At 47.8% G+C, this 22,537-nt stretch overlaps 2 protein-coding genes across 2 annotated transcripts; both read right to left on the bottom strand.

The window, feature by feature from the left end:
• Nucleotides 1-16,811: 16,811 nt before the first annotated feature.
• On the bottom strand, nt 16,812-18,370 carry LOC112885282 (protein FAR-RED IMPAIRED RESPONSE 1-like). The gene is made up of 4 exons (XM_025950935.1): nt 18,140-18,370; nt 17,918-18,040; nt 16,908-17,530; nt 16,812-16,839 (listed from the first exon to the last, which is right to left on the bottom strand). The coding sequence occupies exons 1-4, from the start codon at nt 18,368-18,370 to the stop codon at nt 16,812-16,814; spliced, it is 1,005 nt and encodes a 334-aa protein (XP_025806720.1).
• Nucleotides 18,371-20,657: 2,287 nt separating this feature from the next.
• On the bottom strand, nt 20,658-21,976 carry LOC112885819 (GDSL esterase/lipase At2g31540-like). Its single transcript, XM_025951475.1, has 3 exons — nt 21,359-21,976; nt 20,967-21,219; nt 20,658-20,851 (listed from the first exon to the last, which is right to left on the bottom strand). The coding sequence occupies exons 1-3, from the start codon at nt 21,974-21,976 to the stop codon at nt 20,658-20,660; spliced, it is 1,065 nt and encodes a 354-aa protein (XP_025807260.1).
• Nucleotides 21,977-22,537: the final 561 nt, after the last annotated feature.

Raw genomic sequence — 22,537 nt, 5'->3', positions numbered from 1 at the left:
TTAAGATCGGATTGGGTGAAGATATATTTAAGGCTCTTATGATCGGTGTAGACATTGCAATGATTACCAAGAAGATAGTGACGCCATATCTTTAGAGCATGGACAACAGCCGCAAGCTCCAAATCATGGGTTGGATAATTTTCTTCATGTCGCTTGAGTTGACGAGAGGCATAGGCCACCACTTGGCCTTCTTTCATAAGAACACAACCAAGACCGACGCGGGAGGCATCACACTAGACATCAAAGTTCTTGTGAATAATTGGTTGAGCTAGAACGGGAGCGGTAGTAAGACGATCTTTGAGAGTTTGAAAGGCTTCTTCGCAAGCTTGGGACCATTCGAACTTGACCCTATTTTTCAATAATTCGGTCATAGGCTTGGCAATTTTTGAAAAGTTTTCTATGAACCGGCGATAGTATCCCGCAAGTCCAAGAAAACTCTGGATATCGGTGATATTTCGAGGTTGTTTCCATTCAAGGACATCTTGCACCTTGCTAGGATCGACGGCGACGCCATCCTTGGAGAGAATGTGACCAAGAAAAGATACTTTCTCAAGCCAAAACTCGCACTTGCTAAACTTGGCATATAGACGATGCTTCCAAAGTTTTTGCAATACAATATGGATGTGACGAGCATGATCATCTCAAGTCTTCGAATAGATAAGAATATCATCAATGAAGATAACCACAAAGATATCAAGTTCCTCCATGAAGATACTATTCATTAAGTACATGAAATACGCCGGTGCATTGGTGAGGCGAAAGGACATGACGGTCTACTCATAGAGACCATATCTAGTAGAGAAAGCCATTTTTGGAATGTCTTCTTGGCGGATCTTAATTTGATGATACCCCAACCTTAGATCAATCTTGGAGAAATAGCAAGCTCCCGAAAGTTGGTCAAACAAGATATCAATTCGAGGAAGGGGGTATTTATTTTTGATGGTGACCTCATTCAATGGATGGTAGTCAACACACATACATGAACTATCGTCCTTCTTCTTCACAAAGAGAACCGGGCACCCCCAAGGAGAGGAGCTCAGACGAATGAAACCCTTATCCAAAAAGAACTTGAGTTGCTCCTTCAATTCCTTTAACTCATTAGGAGGCATACGGTAGGGACGCTTGAAAATGGGAGCTGTCCCAGGCATTAGCTCAATAACGAACTCCACCTCACGATCGGGAGGCATGCCCGGTAATTCTTACGAAAAAACATCCGGATACTTGCAAACCACGGGAATATCTTCCAACGCCATGGTTTTGGTACCCGTCAAGGCATAGAGACAAGCTTTCTTTGTGGCGAGAGAGAGAAGAACATTACTCCCGGAGGGGTGCAAGAGATCGATGGTGCGTGGCCCACATTTGATAACCCCATCATGTTTTCCCAACCAATTCATTCCAAGGATCACATCTAAGCCTAGATTATCTAGGATGAGGAGATTTGCTCGAAAGGTGGCTCCCTCAATAAGAATTGGGACTTTATCCACAAAATGTTTTGAGATGATTTCCCCACCCGGTGATTCTATGTGGTATGGTTGTGGTAGGGTCAGGGCCGTTCCTGACTTTTTGGGGGCCTAGGGCGAAATCCAATATGGAGGCCCCATCTATTAATATGTGTATATATATTATGTATTTATATATATATATAATAATAAACACATATTATTGAACACATATTATCATCGACGTTGATGTCGATATTTTCCTCTTCTTCAGAAATCCTAACAGCCGGTTCATCTTCCTCCACAGCAATGATCGCCAATTCATTATTTGGGTTCGTCAAAACACTAGGATTAATCTTCAAAAATTTATCCATAGCTCCTCTTTGTGTTTCTATAAAGTCATCTGCATGTTTTTTCCTTTTCCTCTTTTCGCTACCAGATGGATACTTTCTTGATGACATGACATCAGTATATCACAAAGAGCTGAAAATAAAAACAAACACATTAAAATCAATGTTGTCGTACTCTTACCTTTGATCCTTTATCCTTATCCAATCCAATTGCCGGGCGGCGTCAATGGCTTGGCTGCCGGCAATCTTTGTTTCCGTGGCTTCGAGACCGTCTGACCGATGGGGTGCTGGGGCGACAGGACAGCGGCAGCGGCCAACGGCGACCGTGACTGCCGACTCTATGAGGAGGACGGCTCACGGCTGGCGGCGCGTGCGATCGAGTGAATTAGGGGTTGCGAGTTGCGACGGTTTGTTTTCTCGTTCAGCGCTGCTGCGTGATCTCTCGGAGGCCAAAAGTGCAGGCCTGCTGCCTGCTGCTTGCATACATATGTGGGGGCCCCATGCATTTGGGGGCCTAGGGCGGTCGCCCACCTTGCGCCCCTCCAGGGACGGCCCTGGGTAGGGTTTGCATTTGAAGTTTAATATGCATCATGAACTTCTTGTGAATGAAAGAAAAGGTTGCTCCGGAATCAAAAAGGACAACGGCGGGATGAGAATTTATGAGAAGCGTACCCATGAGCACTTCGGCATCATCTGGGACCTCTTCCGCGGTGGTGTAGTTGAGACGGCCACACTTAGGAGCTTGTGATGGCTTGGCTCCTTGACGTGGGACTTGCGGTGGAGGGTTGTTAGGCCTTGGTGCATTGGATGTACCGCCTTGCCTCGGAGACGGACAATTCTTGGAGATGTGGCCCATGCCACCACAATTGTAGCATGGACCCCTTGTGGCACCGCTTGGGTTGTTCCAATAGGCATTGGCCAGCCTTGGAGGTTGTCCTTGAGGTGGTTGAGGGTGACGTACAACCCACATAGGGCGCGGTGGTTGCGCACCCGGTGCACGAGGTGGGAGAGGTTGTGCCCCCACACGTGGGCGGGAGGAGCTACCACCCGCCGAGTTAGGAGCGGGATGCTTGTGCTTAGCCTCAAGTCTCTTCATCTTGTGCTCGGCGTGGATGGCAATATTCACCAAGTAATTGAAGTCATCAAACTTGGTGGTAGAGAGTTTGTCTTGTAGTTCTTCCGAGAGGCCGTCATAAAACCTCTCCCGCTTCTTAGCATCGGTGGACACTTCATCGGGTGCATATTGAGAGAGAGCATTGAAAGCATTGACATAAGACATCACATCCCGGTGGCCTTGAGTGAGATTGAGGAATTCCTTTTTATTGATGTCCATGATACCCTTGGGAATATGGAAAGAGTGAAAAGCCGTTCGGAATTCCTCCCACATGAAATGGTGATTTGCGGGTTGAGAGGCCTTCCAATTCCGCCACCAAGCCCCTGGGGCATCATGAAGTTGGTAAGCGGCGAATAAGACCTTCTCATGTTCTTCACATTGGATGAGATTGAGCTTCTCTTCAATTACATGAAGCTAAAAATCCGCATCGAGAGGACCCTTAGAGCCACGGAAGATAGGCGGGTTGGTGCGGAAGAAATCCCCATACTTGTTCACTTGAGGCTCCTCCCTAGGAGCTTGATTGCCGACGTTGCCCAAGTTGCCAATATGATTGACCAATTGCCTGAGGAGTTGAGTTTGTTGGGCAAGCACATCCGCGAGAGTGGGGTGGATGGGAGGGTTGGGAAGATTGTTGTTGTTGTTGTTGTTGTTGTTGTTATTATTATTATTATTATTATTCCCACCCGAACCGTTCCCGTGGTTCGCGCCGGTTCCCCAATGCAAATTCATCCTAGCAAGAATTTAAGATAGGTTAGCGACCGAGGAAGAAGGGTAATAATCTTAAGAAACGATGATGCGATAAAGCGTAGATAATGATTTGACTTAAGCTTGAGACTCGAACGATAACTTATCAAAGAAATTTATATGAATTTGGCGAGCGCAAAAGATTTGAACATCATCATTCAGGATTACTAGGGCAGACTTCGAGATCAAAAAGGATGAGAGACGGTTACTTACATGCTTCATAATTATTATATGCGTATGCGTGCATGCATGCAACATAAGAGTGCAATATGTCGTTGCCTTGCGTTGTTACCACACAATAATTTAAGTCTCATAATAATAAATTTTTAGGAAGCACGCATAGACGGCACACAATTAACCTGCATATATGAACTACTAATAAAACATCGAGGCATAACCATAACCATGAGACCAACTTAACTTTAGTTCACAAGCATTCAATAAGTTCAACCAACACAAAATGAGCGCGTCTTAACGTCCTAGTGCTTAAGTCCACCTTACAACCGCATTACCCCAAGTGCTACGACCCTCCTACTAGCACTTGGAATAATGGGCGACTTTCCCTCTCACTAAACGATAAACAGGTCACGGGTCAAGTGGCTCCGGGAACCCCAAAAGATTCGCGTGGGTGGCGGGCTTCACATGGAACCGACGCACGTGCAACCCCATCGAAATGGGATTGTACGATCCTCTCGCCTTGGCCCATGTACCCACCACATGCGAAAAGCGATGCGAAGGACGTGCCTCCTCATAAGGCGTGTTCTGCGGCCAGTCATTCATGATCTTCCTAGGCAACTTCATCGACCGAAGGTAGGGCTCCACTTGGTATTGGAGGCGGACGAGACGACTCCTTGTCTCCTCCAACTCCAATACCAAACTCCGATGCGCCATCTCATAGGCGGAAATGGTGTCCGCCATGCACTTCTCCAAGGTGTACGACCCAACCGGAGGTGAGACAACATGAGCAATGGGAGTCTTGGGTCCCTGCACCGGAAGGTAGGTGAACGGAGCCTCCCAAAGCTCACGGTTCTCGTGGCGAAGGCGGGTTGTCGGTACACACAGATAGGGGTACCTCCTGCTAGGGTGTCCAGGCCCTGGGACTTCTTATAATCCACGCTCCCCCTCGCCTCTGGGCCACGTGGCATACGGCCTCCGGGCCTGACAGCTGGGACCACGGTCTCCGGACCCTCCCCGACCTCCGTGAGGTCCGGGGCCTCTGCACACCCACGTGGGCGGGAGAGCTCTCGGGTAACCCCTGCGGACCCGGCCTCCCCTGGGAGGTCCGGGGCCGCCACGTGTGATGGCCAGACCATCACAGGCCAGCCCGCTCCGGCCGGCCACGGGGGCCCCGGACCCCTCTTTCCCCCGGAAAGGGGTCCGGTGCCGCCATGTGCTGCCCGGCGGGAGGAGCGCGGCTGACCCCGCCGCGTGCCTGCGGCCTGAGGCCCCTTACAGGTCGCCTCCTCACCTACCCGCATTCAATGCGGTAGCTGAGTCGGGCGCGCCAAAGTCAAAAGGTGCGGCCTGCCACTGACACACGGGGCAGGTAAGCTGACACCACGGTAAGCCCGCCTGATCTGAAGGCGGCGCGTCGTATCACCGCGCACAGTGCGCGGACTGTGTACAGTCCCGTCACGGTGCTGCGCGCGTGACGATGGTCTGTAATAGGCGTGCTAAGGCTTGCGCTGTAACAGTGCGCATGGCACGAGCCAGCGCTGGCTCGCCCCCTGACTGGAGGTTCCATCCCAACAGTGACAGCACGGCTTCACTGTTGGGCAACGCTGACGCCGGACACTGTGCAAGATAAGGCTGTACACGGCCATATCCTGGCAGTAGATACGCACATCGACTTCTCGGTCGAAAGGACTACGGAGAGGAGCTCGAGGAGATGACCTCTATATCTCTCGTAGAACAGCTCCTATTGGCCGGGCCCACCTGTCGGGGTCCCGCACGGTGTAAGCACTCCCCTTGCACTATAAAAGGGAGAGTGTACTCGTTAGAAGACAGGGTTCAACAATCAGAAACACAGCCAATAAACACCAAAGTGGACGTAGGGTATTACGCTCCGGCGGCCCGAACCACTCTAAATCTTCGTGTCCTTCCTGCGTTCATGGGTTCACTGATCTAGCGTTCCTAAGTCCCCACCAAACCCATCTTTAACTAGGATTAGGCGGGTGCTTTCCGCCACCCGGCTGGAGAATTCCTCCGACACGGGTGATGGCTTCACGTGCCACCTCTTGAATGACCATCTCCACTGATGTACCACAAGCGCGGAGGTCGTACGTCACAGCTCCCACCACCAACTTTGCCTCAAGGAGGAGGGTCGCCATGTAGTCCACCAGTCCAACTCCATAACCATGAGCATAGACCTCGTACTCAGGCTGAAAGAGGTAGTGTGACATCCTCAACATCTCATTGAGGATCGCAGGGAACCCAGGCGTCTCCGTAGCGCGAGTCGCCATGATCAACTTTGCCATCTATCCAATAAGACATGAGAGATTAAGCATATTTAATTAACAGGTGAAGCATTAGAGGGAATAATAGCTCTAAGATAAAGGGAGGAAGTTAGAAATCAATCCTTAAGTTCAAATTTTACAAGAAATAAGTATTGGTGCAAGTACTCAATTTTTATTTCACTCTCAACCCCCATTAAGCAAAATTTTAAGTTCACTTCATGGAACCTCGGCTTTGATACCCGCTGTGAGAACCGTCCAATTTAATATCATTTTAAGCGAAACCGTCAGTCCTTATTATGAAGATGAGAGCTAACACGCACTCACACTAATGGCGCGCCACGGGTTAACCCACATCTAAACTATAAAGGACCGACCCATCATTCGCCAAAAATGATATTAAATCCGGTAGTCCCGGTATGTGCTCCATCGTATGCCCAAGATCATGCACATGCACATACCGTCACAAGCCCATACATCACCGATGATCCACAGAGAGCAAGTTTTAATATAAAGTTGAACAACTAACCATTACAACATTAGTATAAGGGAAGGTTCCAAATCTGAAATTTAAAGGTTCAAATACGAGATACAAGGCTCGGGCTCACAAATAACATTAAAAAGGGATATAAACCATAGAGTTTAATGTTTAACATGAAATCCCCAAATACGATAGCGCTGCGGAAAACGTAACGAGATAAAGTAATAGCGTCTTGCTCAAGGACACCATTATAACCGCATCGGCCTACTCCTCACCCGCACCGGAATTGGCGGGGTAGAAATGGCCAAACACCACTTCCGGCTCACCTGCAACTTTATAATAAAGCAACGTGAATACAAAGGTACTCGCAAGACTTACGTGAATAATTAATAACCAAGAAGTATGCATATGAAGGCTCACAAAGAGATTTTAGGGTTAAGTAATATTAGATAAGCATGAGCGCCCTAATTCCACCACCTAGCCTCCTAGCATTTTAATTTACTTACCCAACCCACCTCAAGTTTTAGTTAATTAAATTAACCAATCCCTATGCATCATCAAGGGGTAACAGGTATCCAACAAACAAGACCAAAACTTCTACGAAGAATTCGTGGGATAAAGAGCTTGCTCATAACCGAGAGCGCGGCAATTCGAATTGATTCAATAACCTTGCAAGAGTGTACATCTTTACCCACACGACACAAGGACCATGCGACTCACTCAACCGATCACATTGAGCAAGGGGGTACTCGCATCAACCTTTCCCGACAAGTTGTAACCGTTGAACATCATGCCTAACTTGCGCAGAGAGTTACCTAGGTCCACCGGGGACACCCCTAAGCCTCTCTACAAAACCCTATGGCCACACATCTAGGACCGTGCATCAACGATTAGAACTAGAGGGTAATCGGTTTATCCACCCCATGAATGGATATGTGGTAGTACGATAAGTGCTCAATTTCTGAGGTCATCCATGGACGGTCCTTAACCAATTCGAGTGGACTATGCCTCCGAGACTCCTTTCGCTAGGCCCTACCTTCCGCTCGAATCATGACATAACTATCCAACTAACCCCTTTTCCGAACTTCCGACAATCAACGAATAAGCGCGAATATACTAAGAGTAGTGTAGTGAGCAAGGCGACCTTATTTCAATGTTTCTTGCAAGCTAAAAACCAACTCTAAGCACGACTAAGCCTTTGCTAGACCATTTAGTTGTTAACTACACATGACAAGGACATGAGAGCAAAAGCAAGGAAGGACATAACATGTAATTAGGATCAACGATGCAATAGATAAATATATAGCATATACATATATACCCCATTGAGATAACTAAATCTAATCAAGTTAAAAAAGGTCAAGGGATCATGCTTAGCTGCTTGCCTTGGTTTTCTCCTTGTTCCACAACAAACTCGGCTCCCGGCTCGGTCTCAACGGTCTCGGTGGGCTCAACGGGTGCGTCTTCTAGTGTCACGGTCACTATAATGCATGAATGAGATATGTGCATTAGGATGATGCTAATGATATAAAAATGAGATGGCATGCAATGGCATGGCAATAGAAGAAAAATGTCACTCCAACATGGAAGCAAAACGACCATGGCACAACAAGCTCGACTACTAATTTTAATCCTAGGGCCAATAAGCGACATTTGTTCAACAAGGTACTTAACAAACATAAATCATGATTTAAATTTTGCACACGGAGGATCTCAAAAGGAACTCATGAGAGTTGAATTTGCAGAAAAATTATTTTTGTGGAATTACTTATGCTAGTTACAATTTTCAGCTGCTAGAAATAAGTTAAATCTTAAAACGTACCGAAGGCATTTTCATAAATTCTTAAAGAATTACCAGAGACAAGGGACATGATAACACAGGTAACAGAAGTGGTTTTAACAATTTATCATTTTTAAATCAAGATTTACATATTAAACAAATTTGCAGGCAGAAATTAGGTAAACACATTAAAACTCTAGCAAACAGCATGAAACACTTGCACAATCTGCACCATCATCTAGTGCTTTTAGTAAGAATTCTAACAAAGCTTGATTTAACATTTTTAGAGCATCACAAAATAAGCTAAGCATTTAACTGGGTTTAGAAAGGATAAAATTTAACTAAGTGTACAGAAATTTAACATGCTCAAACTCAATTTATCTAAGTAGATCTATTGTAGAGGAATCAAACAAAACTAGTTTCATAATTTTTGGAGACCTAGAACATTTTCTATGCAATTTACAAATTTACAGCCTAAAATAAAATAAAAGAAACGGGCGGCAAGCGCTAGATCCACCCGGATCTAGCGCCCCTGGGCACCGACAGGCGAGCCTAGGCAGCCAGCCCCGCCCCAGGCCGAGTCAAGGCCAGCCGTGGCCTTGACTCGCCACGGGCGCGGCTAGCGCACGCCCGTGACGTGGCCTGCGCGGCGTGACGCCGCGGCGGCTAACGGGGGCGACACAACCCCAACGTGAAGTGGGACCGGAATACGCGTGCACGGGCAGCACGGTGCAACGGCGGTGCTCGCCCGCGGCACGTGCAAGCGGGGAGAGACAGCGATCGGCGGCGCGGCGGGAAGCAGCGGCGGCGGAGGGCGGCTTGCGTCGGGAAGGGGGCTACGGGCGAAGGGAGGGGCGGTGGTCAGTTGGAACCGAGCGAGGCGGAGTAGGAGGTGTGGGCGCGAGGGATTGGATGGGGGCTCACCGATGGCGACAGAATGCGGCAGCCGGTGGGCGAGCGGAAGGGGAAGCGGCGGTGGGGAGGCGCTTGGGTTTGGGCCGGGAAGAGGAAGAGGCGGTTTGAACGGGGAAGGGAAGGCGAGTGGGCAGGCACGGAGAGGTGAAGAGCCGGGCGGTCCACGCTAGCCCAGCCAGCGGCCGCCGGCGTGCGCCGCCGCGCGGGCACCCAACGGGCGCGGGCGAAGGCGCGGGAGACGCGGAGGGAGGGGCTGACGCACGGGCCCGGGTGCACGGGGAGAGGCTGGGGCGTGGGCCTAGGCGCGGGGGGAAGAGGGAGAGGAGAGACTGACGTGTGGGCCCGGGTGGAGGGAAAATACCCGAAAAAGAAAGTCCCAACTTCAAAAATCTAAAACTGCTACTTTCTGGGCTCGAAAATTCACGAAATTGTTACTGGAGCAAGATCACACTACCAAGAACTCAATGCAAGAACAAACACTCAAAAAGCTATTAATGATTGCTCACAAAAATTCCAACAATCTTACAGTTTTCAAGATTTCCAAGAATTTTATGGCTCGGGTTAAGCATCAATAAATTGAGGAAAAATTCTGACAATTCACCATTTGATTTCTAGTATTTGAATAAAATCTTTGGTTTCACAGTTACATAGAAAAATTTGAACTTTCTTCACAACTTTCACTTAACCACACAAGAAAATGGAGGTAATTAAATGCACATGATGCTCCTTGATGCTTGGGTATGATGGGATGACGCTCATGATGACATGGTATTAGATTTTAATCATATTTTCATAAGTTTGGGTCGTGACAGGATGGGGGCAAACCGGCAATGCGCTGAACGTGACTTTTCTAACACCGGAGGAGAAGCAGTTAGTATGTTACAAAGGACTACCAGAAGTAAGCCCCATTTGCTTACTGTTCTTTGGCACTTATGATAGAAGATTTGTTAAAGTGAAATGGTACGTGCTGATAGACTTAATTGCTATTATGTCTTTTAAAAAAAATTTATTTGCTATTCTTGTAATCATGTGCTTTGCACCTCTTTCTTATTTGCATGCAGGAACTAAATGTCCTTCAACTGATGGGCACGGCTGTAATGGTGGATTAACCAGTTGAAAAATGAGAAGCTACTTAAATTGGAAGCCATGTGTCAGGGAAAGAACTCTTAGATTCGTGGTATTCCAGGATAGCACTGTAGAATACTTTTCAGTTGTACGTGGGTTAACCAGTTCACCAATGCAATACTTTTCAGTTGTGTTATTCCAGGATAGCATTGTAGAATCCCTTTTTACTCACAACTTTGTTATTTTTATATGGAATTTCTATTTAACGTGGCAGTTGCGCGGGGACGACGAGCCGGGCCCGGGAGGCGCACGGGGGCATGGCGAGCAGGAGCGACGCGCGCGGTCCCGGCGCCGGCATATTCACGGCCGCGACCTTGTGGAGCATAGCCCACGGAGGGCGGCAGGCGGCCGAGGAGAATCCGTGGCGGATGCGGCCGGAGGCGGCGGCGTAGCGGCCAAGGAGGAGCCGCCGCGGCGCGGCGCTTGGCTGCGGTGGTTGGTGGCTGGCTGGCTGGCTGGCTTGGCGTGTCGCGAGAAGGGGGGTTTTGGAATTGCAATGCAAGAGCCGGTGCATAGACTCGGTGCGTGCAAGGGCAAGTGGAGTGGCGTCTGGTTTCCAAAAAAAAGTCGAGTGGCGTCTGCGGCGTGGGCTTGGTCCACTAGGTGATGCAGGCAGATCTTCGTCTAGGCCCAGCTGCAGTACCGCGGTCTACTGGAGTATGTCTAGGCGAGGATTAGATCGGCGACAGGCTGCGGGGGGCAAGTTCGCAACCTTTTTGCCACGTTGCTAGCTTGCCATTGGCTGTTGCACCGCTGCCGTCACCAGTTTCCCGCCAAAATGTTCTGTTACTGGGCTGTTTGGGCTTGGGCCCTTAGGAACCACAAGTGCATAGTATCGCCTCAAGACCCAACTGACCTCGCCGATGCAGGATCACTCTGCCGAATCTGTCGAGTTTGTACGCTCACAATATGTAAATCTCCCAGAAGTCCTCGGCCGATCACGGCGTCCCCTACTGCTCCACTTTCATATGCTCATCACCTCGTAACAGTATGGTCACCGACACGCCATCTTGTGCCACATGGTCCTTTACAGTTGTACAAGCTGCGTGGCTTCAATAGATCAACATTGAAGAGTTACCATCCAGAGAACGAGTAATCAGATATGCCTAAATAAGATTCCTGTCAAGTCATAGAGCTTTTTCTATGGAAAGAATAAGTCATAGAACTGCGCGTCGACATTAGTAATTTGAAAAGATGAGGGTGCTGTCTTACAGTGAACACATCACTGATAGTCTTGTGATGACCAGTTACATGCTGACTGAACTCATTCATTCTACCACGATGTTCTAAGTTCTGTCATGCGTGCAACTAAAAGCCCCCCAGCACACAGAAAAGCCCAAAGAAAACAAAAGCCTCTTCCGGACTTCTCCAAAAACTAGACAAAATAGGTAAACTGCGAGGGTTCTGCAAGCTACCGTCCGTCAGCTTCCCAATTCGTTAAAATGCCCATGCCAGTTGGTTTTGTCGAAACCTGAATCAAATGGGAGACATTAGGACACATTTGAATATTGTAAGAAGACAATGAGCGCTATGGGGAAAACAAGAGTTTACTGCGTTCAGCATAAACACAGGAAAATGGAAACTATGACACTCCGTCTAGTCCCTTGACTTGTACAAATTTAAAAATAGCACGTTTTGTTTTACTTATGCCTGATCAGAAGATTACACCATGATCCTTGTTATGAAATAGCAAGCTTTCTCAGGCTTAATCAGTTGCTCATAATATGTTAGGAAAGGGATTACAGTGGCTCATCATGATAGTAAGGCTAGGCATCCTTTAAGCTCATTAACAGAACTTCTAGCTGCCATTTTATCATGTTTGCTGGTTCAGTATAATATATAAAGAGAAACGCTAGAATAACCCCGTATGCCTATTTGTATATTCTTTGTTAAAACATACATGGTATGCTTACTTTCTGCATCCTAGGGAGCCATTTGGCTACTTAAAAGTTACAACAGGATCGCATGTCAAGACTCAAGTGTACAATTTAATTCAGTGTTGCTTTTTAATACTTGTCCAGATTATTTTTGTTGACAATAAAGCATAAAAATAACGAGACTGCACATCTTTTAGGCTTTAAATAGTTTCGTACTTAGTTACTTGCTCTGTTATTGACCCAATTTGAAGTTCTTCCTGTTTCATCCCGAAATTGTTTTTGAAATTCTAAATAATTTATGCCACGCTGCCCAAACAATTATAATCTGCACAGCTGCTTGAAGGTCGAGAGAGAAACATGATACTGATAAATTTTAGTGTACTCTACTCTAACCCCTAAGGATAACTTTACATTGTGCTCCTGGAAAGTGAACCCCAAAGTGCTGCCACAAGATTGCAGGGGAAAAGGATAATTTCTCAAGTGCTTAATGGATAATAGCCATTTTTTTACCTATTATGATTCAGAGTATGCATTTCAGAAATGATGACACCAACACAATACACATACAGGCAGTGAAAAGTAAGAAGCCACAAAAGCGCTACCTTGTAAAAATTGAAAACAGACTGAACACAAGAGTTAGCTTAAGAACGAACCAGATGATGAGTTTGCCTCTGTACCTCAATTTTTCTTGTCTCTGTCCACACGAACCAATATGTCTGATAAAGTCTTTTTGGCATCTGTCTTGGTGCTTGAAAAAGTTCCTTCAATTAAAGGACTTGAAAAATTAAACCAAAAAAAATAAAAGGTATACATTTCTATACACTGCATATTGTAGTTGCTTGAAGTGCCAAGCCAAACAAAGAGATTGACCAAGATCATAGCAACCTCATATGGAACATTATGAAGGTTATATACACCCGTACTAAAACCATGTTTCTGCATCAAAATGAATTCAGTTTGGTTGGCTCAAAATATGTAGATTTTCAGTTACCTTTTAGCCCCACTGGATTAGCACAGATTACACAACACACTAATCTAGAAACAGAGTCAGATGGCTATTGGCTACGCATGTTTCTCCGAGCTGGAACGGTCGGAAACGACTGCACAGTGGCTCACGGTGCGGGGTCGTCTCTTTTCCCGCCAAAATGTACCTTGTCCTTGGGCCTGGGGAACCGCAAACCACCGTGGGCTAAACACCTACTCACTTGAAGGCCCATCAGTTGCGTTAGGTTTTGCTGATTGCTACTCTCTCTCTCTCTCTCTCTCTCTCTCTCTAGAAAAACCGAGTTTGCATTTCATATAGAGTTATGATAGTTTACATACATCCCACATCTTACAAAGACACCCTCGAAAGAAATAAAAATTACATATAAGTCCTGGCAAGACAATCCCAGTTCTCATCGTCGCCGATGATCGGAGCAAACTCATTGAGGCCGACCACCCTCCCGACGAAGGAACATCAGAAAATTTCATTGGCACCAAGAGTAGCACATCTGAAACTCCAATATGCTTTGTAGCCGCTGAACACTCCGGCCGGATAAGATGGCCGGAGGCCATCGCTTTGCTGGACAGCAAGGTATCTAACGCCACAACCATCAGCATCCCCCGCTCGTTGAACGACAATTCACCCTAAAGGGGAGGCAACCCACCAGAACATGTGGTAGCTAAAACCCAACTCGATTTCAAAACGAGCTTGTAGAACCTATTACAGACACCGCTCAGGCCGAGGATGGCGCCACCTCCTCCGGTCCGAAGATGGTGCCCACTAGAAAGTCCGCAGCCGGCGGCAGCGCCACCGGTCCGAAAGGGAAAGCTCACAGGGAAGCACAAAAGATCCTTCCCCAACGTAAATAGGAAGGCCGGTACTAACCTCGTGCTGATCTCACCACACTGCCGCCGATGCCATCGTGCTGGAGAAATGCAAATGTAATCTAACCTTAATATAGAAGACGCTGGCGGGACAAAGAAGCTACTAGACCTAAGCCTAAAGCTATACAAGACCCTCCCGCCAAGGAGCTGGGCACTCCTCACAGCTCCGCCGGCGGCAATAACCATAGTCCATAAACCTGGTTTTTCTCAAGAAAAATGTTGATTGCTACTCTCTTTGTGTTTGTGCAGCCCTAGGCAACCACAGCCCACAAGCCCTGACTCAAGTTCACGTGGGTGTGGGGCGGTATTTGCAGTTGCAGGCAAACTGTGTGATTTTTCAAAAGGAACTCTTACTAATTTTCCATTGAAAACAATCGATCAGAATCTTTTTCCCACCTTGCGTACCAGATTGGTTATAAAGAAAATTTCTAATATACCATTAAAATCTATACCACCGCTCGACCTTATCCGGGTCTGGGTCCGAGCGGGAGAGTACGCGCCCTGGGTTCACGTGATAGGGCAAGATATCCAGTGCACATGGAGTGCCTTGTGCACATCTGCACATGGCCCATCCTGGCCATCCAAGAAGCATCCGACGGCAGCTGCAACATTTACACTTTAGCCCCCCCACATCTGTCCTTGTTGTGCGAATTTATTTTTTGAAAAGGCCTCCGCGTTCCTCTTCTCTCCCAAAGATAGGACACAACATGGCCGAGAGCGACGGGCGCCGGCACAGCTTCGTCGCCGGGCGCCGCCTCCGTCGTCGCCAGGCGCGCCTCCGCCAGGGCCCTCTCCGGCCACCTCCTTCCCCGGGCTCCGCCACCGTCTGGACCAAACGCCGCGGCATCACGCACGGCTTGCAGAGGGCGCAGCGCCTCCGTCCTCGCCCGCCGCGCCTCCGTACTCGCCGGTCGCCGCCACCGCTCGGACGCCGCGAGGGCCGTCGCACCTGGGCACCGGCCTACAGCGCCCAGGTCAGCTCGCAGCTGCCGTGCCCTCCGCCGCCGAGCTGGAGCCGGTCCGGCCAGAAGAGGTGGTGCGCGACGAGGAGAGCGTTGAGAACCAACAACGAGCAGAGAACGGCGAGGAGGCCGGCGCCCGCAGCTCGTGTTGGCTGCTGCCCACCAGCTGCTAGACCCATTGGATGTCTTAAGAGCTTGCTGCACATGCACCGCCGGTGGTTGAGCTTGCTGCACACCGCTAGTGGTCGAGCTTGCTGCCCCCTCTGCTTGGACTAGCTTCACAAAGATGACTTTCTTTTATGCATTTCAGTGAACTTCAGCAACAATTTTGGGTGGATTTGAACTGTAATTTTAGCAGCTTGTGATTTGTAAAATGAATGTGTGAGGGAAGCTTGTAAATGATGACTGAATTTGTGTCATTGCAGGAAAGAAACCATGCTGTAATAGAGGACTGAAACTGGTTGTACAGACTATATAGATGACTGAAAACTGGTTGCGTAGAACCATGCTGTAATAGATGACTGAATTTGTGTCATTGTAAGAAAGAAACCAGAAATATAGAAGTTAAATTGAGACAATATTCAGAAGTCAAATGAGGCAAATGTTTGAAACTCACTTCTCACTCACATGAGTCAAATGAGTTAACATTCAGAAGCTATAATTCAGCTAAAATTAAGATCATCATTCAGCTTACAAAACAGAAAAACAAAACAGCCCCAATTTAAACTACTAAAGTGGTTCCTTCATCAAATTCTTCGCATTCTTTCCTTTGCGAGCCTTTGGCAGTTCTTTAGCCTTCTTGATTCTTTTATATCTCCCCTTTGATCGAACATCATTTGGCGGATGTATTTCTATTTTTTCTGAAATTTTGCTACCAACAAAATTCTCATATTCTTCCTGTGTTTGTGGCATCGTGCTAAGTGCAATGTTGCCGAAAGAACCTTCTATGTTCAGCACACTTGAAACTAGAAAATCTATGGACTCGTTTGAACTCTTTGCCCTTTGAATCAAATCTTCTAACTTGTTTCGCACCATTGATATCTTTTTTCTTTTTTCAACTTCAATTGGATCCATGGGCTTTTCGTCCAATAGATTGCCTTCCTCGCCATACACAACCTCCCTAAGATAACATATAGAAAAAGATGGTCAAGTAAGATGTACCAAAAAAGATGGTCAAGTAAGATGTACCAAAGAAAATATATAGAAAATATGATATCTTTTACCTCTTGCATCTTACTTTCCATCTGTTCAAAATATAAGATGTAGGTAGTTCATATAGCTTTTCACCTCTTAATGTCAAAATAATATGACGGCATGGAATTCCCATCTTTTCGAATAACTTGCACGAACAACGACCAAAATTATTTGATGTGTGCCACTCAACCACTCTATCCCTATCCGACCCATCATTGATTAGAACTAACTTAGCATCATCTTGTTGCGTAGTACCTAGAAAGAACAATGATCTCTAGCAGCAATCACTTCTTGTTGAAATATGTAGAACACATTATGCGTGTACAATATGCTTCCTTATTTTTCAACAGCCCATGGGGTACGTAAGAGAGGTGTGGTATGTATACTAACATGATCAGCCTTTAACTCCTCATGTCGTTTGCATTCCAAGACCATATCAAACCTAAGCCAAAACTCAACAAAACATAATTTTATGTGGATAAAGCGACTGAAAAATGAATTGGCGCTTTCAGACCTTGAAGTAGTTCTTAGGAGTCCTGCAAGTGGTATATCCATAAAGAACGCTGGAATCCATGACTCTCGAATTTGATATCTATTAGCCAACCATCCATTGCTCTCAAGACCATAAGCAGGTATGATAGCATTCCACCGCGTCTCAAACTCTTCTCTAGTTTCTGAATCCCATACACAAGTTTTCAAAGCAGCCCAAAACTGCTTGTCTTGATTTGTAGGAGGACCAACCTTCTCAGGAAATTTGTCCAAAATGTGCCACATGCAGAACCTATGAATTGTGTTTGGAAGAACAGTTCTAATAGCTGATTTCATGCTAGCATCTTCATCTGTTATGATAAGCCTTGGTGCTTTTCCTCCCATTACCAATAGGAATGTACGAAACAACCACTCATATGACTCAATCTTCTCATTTACTATGAAAGCAGCTCCAAAGCAAACACTTTGCATATGATGGTTCACGCCGGTAAAAGGTACAAATTTCATATTGTATTCGTTTGTGCTATATGTTGCATCGACTGACACTAAATCACCAAAATGACTATAATTCTTTCTACTTGTAGCATCAGCCCAGAATATGTAGAGTAACTTTCCATGCTCATCCACAACAAAATCATAGAAGAAGGCAGAATTTGCCTCTTTCTTCCTCTCCATTTGTGCCACAAATATTTCAGCATCCGCATTCTTTATTTTCTCCCTAAGTCCCCGGTAGTAATTCTGCAAGTCACGCTTCATGCAACCAATATTATCAAAACCATCACTGACTTGTAAAAGTCTATATGCTTGCGAGGTACCAATACTTGCTTTGTGACATGTGAACAAGGTCGTTTTGACTCTTTGACTGATTGTACGATTGGATCGAAGAAAAGAAATTTTATCAGGTGAAACTAGACCATGGTTATGCTCCTCAACAAAAGAAGCAATATAGTACCTATTCTCCTGATTCAGCTTCACATATATACGTGCATTGCATCCACATCTTGACTCTGAGTGCTTCTTTTGCTTGTTCAGCTCAGCACATCTCTTTGAGAAACCTTCCCTCGAACACACAAATATCTTATTTTCAACCACATCACTCTTCTTGGTTTGAGCTCCTACACGAACCGAAAACCCACTTTCATGTGCATATGTCTTGTAGAATTCTTCCACTTCATCAAGAGTATCAAATAACATTCCAACAGCTGGTTTCAGTCTCTCATCCTTGCAATAAGGTACAAACCATGATGACTGCAATGAGAAATATAAATAAAGAATTAATATCAAATTGTGCAGCTTGTGACACTTATGAATGATGAATAAATTAGAACAAGAAGAAAAATTGCTCACTGATGTTGAGCTGATTGGATCCTTTTTAGGTGTATTCAATCCCTCATAAGAATCAGCATGATGCGGAGCTTCAACAAGGTCATGGACAGGAAGGTCGATCTGCATGGGTGCACCATCTTCACCAAGCACCGTGGGTTCAAAGGGACCATGGCCTTGAATGATGACATCACCTGGAACTGCTACGTCTTCCGGACTGCAACCACTAGGGCCGGTCACCCTTCGCGCGGCCATGGCGTTGAGAAGGTCCATCAAGCCACCACGGCTAGGGCATGTCGGTGCTGCCATGCCACAGCGACGATGGAGGCAACACGACAGCGACGGCGACGGTGACGGTGATGGCGACAGCGACGACGACGGCGTCCGGCGAGGGCGCAGGTGGTGGCGCTACCGGAAACTGCGGCCAGGGCATTGTGGTGGCGGCGGCGGCCGGCGAGGGCGCATCTGGTGGAGGCGGCGGCGTCCGGCGAGGGCGTGGGCGACGTCAAGGGCGACGGCGACGGCGTCCGGCGAGGACGCAGCTGATGGCGGCGGCGGCAATCGCTGTGTCTCCGTGTACCAGCGAGAGAGAGAGGCACGATCTTCCTTCCTGGAGAAGGAACGTTGCTCTGTCCTGTCTTTGGGAGAGAAGAGGAACGTGGGGTCTTTTCAGAAAATAAATTCGCACAGCAAGGACAGATGCGGGGGGGCTAAAGTGTAAATATTGCAGCTGCCGTCGGATGCTCCTTGGTTGGCCAGAATGGGCCATGTGCAGATGTGCATAAGGCACCCCATGTGCACCTATCAAGGTAGGTGGCTGAACAGGGACGCGACGTGACCAAGTGGCTTGCTCAGCCGCGCGCGCCATAGGTCTTCTGGAGAGCTAAGTCTAGCCCTATCACATCAAAGATGATGAGGTCATCACCTGTTCGCATATAATCATATTGATAACTTTTAATTCAAAGATGAAATAATTCTTTATCATAATTATATTTGATTCATTTGATGAATTGATGATACGTCATGATGTGTGTTGATTGTCATTTTTAGAAATACATACATAGATAAAAAGAGTATTAAACACACATGGAAGGCATGGAGGACCAAAGAAGTTGATTATTCCCAACGTCCTCCACCAGACCACCACGTCATTTTTGGCTCCAAAAAAGAAAGAGATCAAATCCAACAGGTTTTAGGCTGAATTCGGACTGCAGGCCCGCGACAACTTGTGACGGACGCCACGACTTCATCTGGACTCCGTTTTGGACGTTTCAAGTACTTGATGGAAACCTTATCAAGTCTACTTTTATATGGATCCGAACTCATTCCATATCTTCTCGGAGACGGCCGCAATCCTTGATTTACTACAGAGACTTTTTCTGTCCACGGTTCTGCATCACTTGATTTTGGCCTGATGGGCTGTGTATCAAGTGGAACCCAATACGGGCGCGTCCTAGGGTTTAGGGATGACCTCCACCACGTCCTGGTCATCCTCTACCCTCTCATGTACCTCCATAGCCGCCACAAACAGATTGGATTTTATTTTGTTGAAAGTTTAACCATTGCTACTTGCTTGTAGACGCATGTGTTAGCTAGACCATTCATTCTACTCGATTCAACTCGATTCAGAACCCCACCTTTATGATTTTAGATTGGTTGTTATCTTCATAGTTGCAACTGAGTTGTTTGTTCTATTTATTTTTGCTTGTTTTTCGATTGCTTGCAGGGCACTAGGCCGGGTGTTGCGCTCCACAAGATCGCGACATTCTTGGGAGGCTGTAGTCGGAGTGTGAACGTCGTCTCCATCCACCAATCGAGTTATCCATCCCCTTTCACCGAAAGATCGGGAAGAAACCCTAGCGGATCCACATCAGTTGGTAATCAGAGCAAGATTGTTCAGCGAGAGACTTCCAATCATTTGCTGTTTTTAATCCCTATTATCCAGTAAAATCAAAAATTAATGTGGCCAACTTGCGAGCTGAACCAAGCCGAGCTGAGCTGACTTTTCTGCCCGTTTCGTTAACGAGCCAAGCCGAGGCAGCTCATTTAACTAACGAGCTGCACGAGCCGAGGTGAGCCGAGTTGTCACCTGCAGCTGCCTATCGTACCGTATGTATCGCCCCGCAACATGGCCGTCCAATTCCAACTGCATGCATGGCCTGTATCTGAAAACAGCAACTAATGTCTTCTTTACATTTAATTAACTGGTTATCTCTTCTAAATTGAAGTGTTTACATTTATTTAACCTCTTACCTCTTAAGAGGCAAAAAGAACACGATAGCAACTCCCTTAAGTTTATGCTAAACCAAGCAAATCCTTGTTCGTTTGGGCCCTTTGGGGGGCTTCGCGATAACAAACTCTGTTATTTTGGGGAAAGTCTGTGGAACATGATTCAGGTATATGGTTAGGATCTTGCAAGATTGCCGAGAACGCCCCAGTATTGACTCTGTTAAATTAGCATGTAAGACAATAGGCTGATCATTTCCTTTGGAAAGTTCTGCTTTTGCTGTTGAATTTACTACATCCAACTCTGACTACTATTTCACTTGATGAACTTGGGGATATGAGACTGGACGACGTGGTCGGCGAGCGCCTTGTAGGTGGTCTGCGTCGGGTGAACCGAGTCGAAGAACATGTACTGCGCCGGCGACAGGCACTGCGGCAGCACGGTGTTGCACAACACCCCCATCGCCGGCAGCCCGTCCCCGCAGCAACCCTGCTCCGTCTGCGTGAAACCTGAGACGCAAAGCCACACGGCAAAGGATAGAAATCAGCAGGTGCCTCCATGCGCGTGGCGGTTTGGTCAGGCTATAGCTGTATAATATTGACCGTCTGATCTGCTATGGCTCACCGTATTTCTGGGGGTGCGCCACCATGTCCATGAGCGGGGTGTACACGTCCACGTACGCCAGCGTCGCGCCGGGGGAGGCGGCCTCCAGCTTGGCCAGCGCCTGCTGCAGCGCCGCGTTGTAGCGCTCCGCCGCCGCATTCTGCTCGGCTATGCATTCCCCGGCGCCCGAATTGAGGGTCTTGGTCACCGGGAGGCAACCCACCGGCGGCAGCCCGGCCACCATGAAGTTCCGGGCTCCCATGCTGTACAGGGTCTGCATTGTTGATTAATAATTAGTACGGCATTACTGATCGATCAAAGTCACTTGGCCATTAGTTCAATCGAGCAATGTACCAGTATCGATCAACTGATTAGCTCAATTAATTAAAGATTAGATCGATCATCCTACGCACCTGAATGTAGCCCTGGAGCCTGGCGATGAGGTAGTCGCTGTACTGGTCGAAGGTGGGGAAGCTGACGGTCCGGACCTGGAGGATGAAGTAGTTCATGGTGACGTCATTGGTGCCGGCGGAGATGACGTAGAGCGACTTGTTGGCGATCTCGTTGGCCCTGGGCGCGCCGATCCTGAGGAGGAGGCCCTGGAAGTCGCTGATCTGGGAGCCGAACGTGGACACCAGGGCGGTCTGCGCGGTCAGGTCGTCGAGGCCGGACCCGCCCGACGCGAAGCTGACCCCCGAGGCCTGCTCCTCGACGGTGACGGCGGGGTCGTGGCTCGCCGGGAGGAGGTCCTTGATGCCGAGCGACTCTACGATGTAGTCGGTGATGAGCTTGCCGTCCGAGAACCGGCCCGTGGCCTCGCCGCCCGGGAAGTCGCAGCCGTAGGGCGCGTGGTCCGCGCGCACCAGCGTGGGCATGCCGTTGTTGTTGCCCGGGTCCAGCGTGGAGTCCCCGAACGCGAACACGGCCGGGATGTCGTGCTTTCCGGCGGCGGCGGCCGCCGAGCCCAGAGGCGAGGCGGCGGCGAGGAGCGCGGCGAGGAGGAACGCGACGGCGGCTAAGGCTCGCGCCATGGCTACGGGCGAGGCGAGGTGAGGCGAGGTCGATGGGCTTGGTGTGGGTTCACGGGGCAAGGCGTCCCGCCGTCCGGTGACTTTATATAGTCCGCGGGAGGAGGCAGGAGGTTAGGCACGCATTGGGACACCGGATTGGTCGGAGACTTGGGAGTCCCGTCTGAATCGGGACAGCCAAAACGCGCGAGGCGGTTCAGCTCAAGTGCCCAGCGTTCGCACGTTCGGAGAATCGGAGCTACTACCCTTGTTTACAGTTTGAACCGAAGATCCTGACAGAAACCAGAGTCCAAAGAGAGTACGAAGCAAGCTCATTGTTTATCTCTCTCTCTTCTAGGCTTCTAGTCTGCCTGTAACTTTGGACCAGTGAAATGGTAGCTAACTAGCTATAGTCTCCAGCCCTAGTAAGATTCTTTCGCAAGAGAAAGAGAAGTAAAGGAAAAGGATCGATTTGAGCAACCTAAGAGTCTTGCCAGCTCAAAATTGTTTGTCAGTCGAAAGAACGAGAAGACAGACATCGCAGATAAATTCTTTCTACCCGATGTCATGGTACTATTTTTTGTA

Source organism: Panicum hallii, chromosome 3, assembly GCF_002211085.1.
Source record: "Panicum hallii strain FIL2 chromosome 3, PHallii_v3.1, whole genome shotgun sequence".
Taxonomy (NCBI): domain Eukaryota; kingdom Viridiplantae; phylum Streptophyta; class Magnoliopsida; order Poales; family Poaceae; genus Panicum; species Panicum hallii.
Note: the sequence above shows the minus strand (reverse complement) of the source record. Positions and strands in the feature narration are given on the sequence as shown.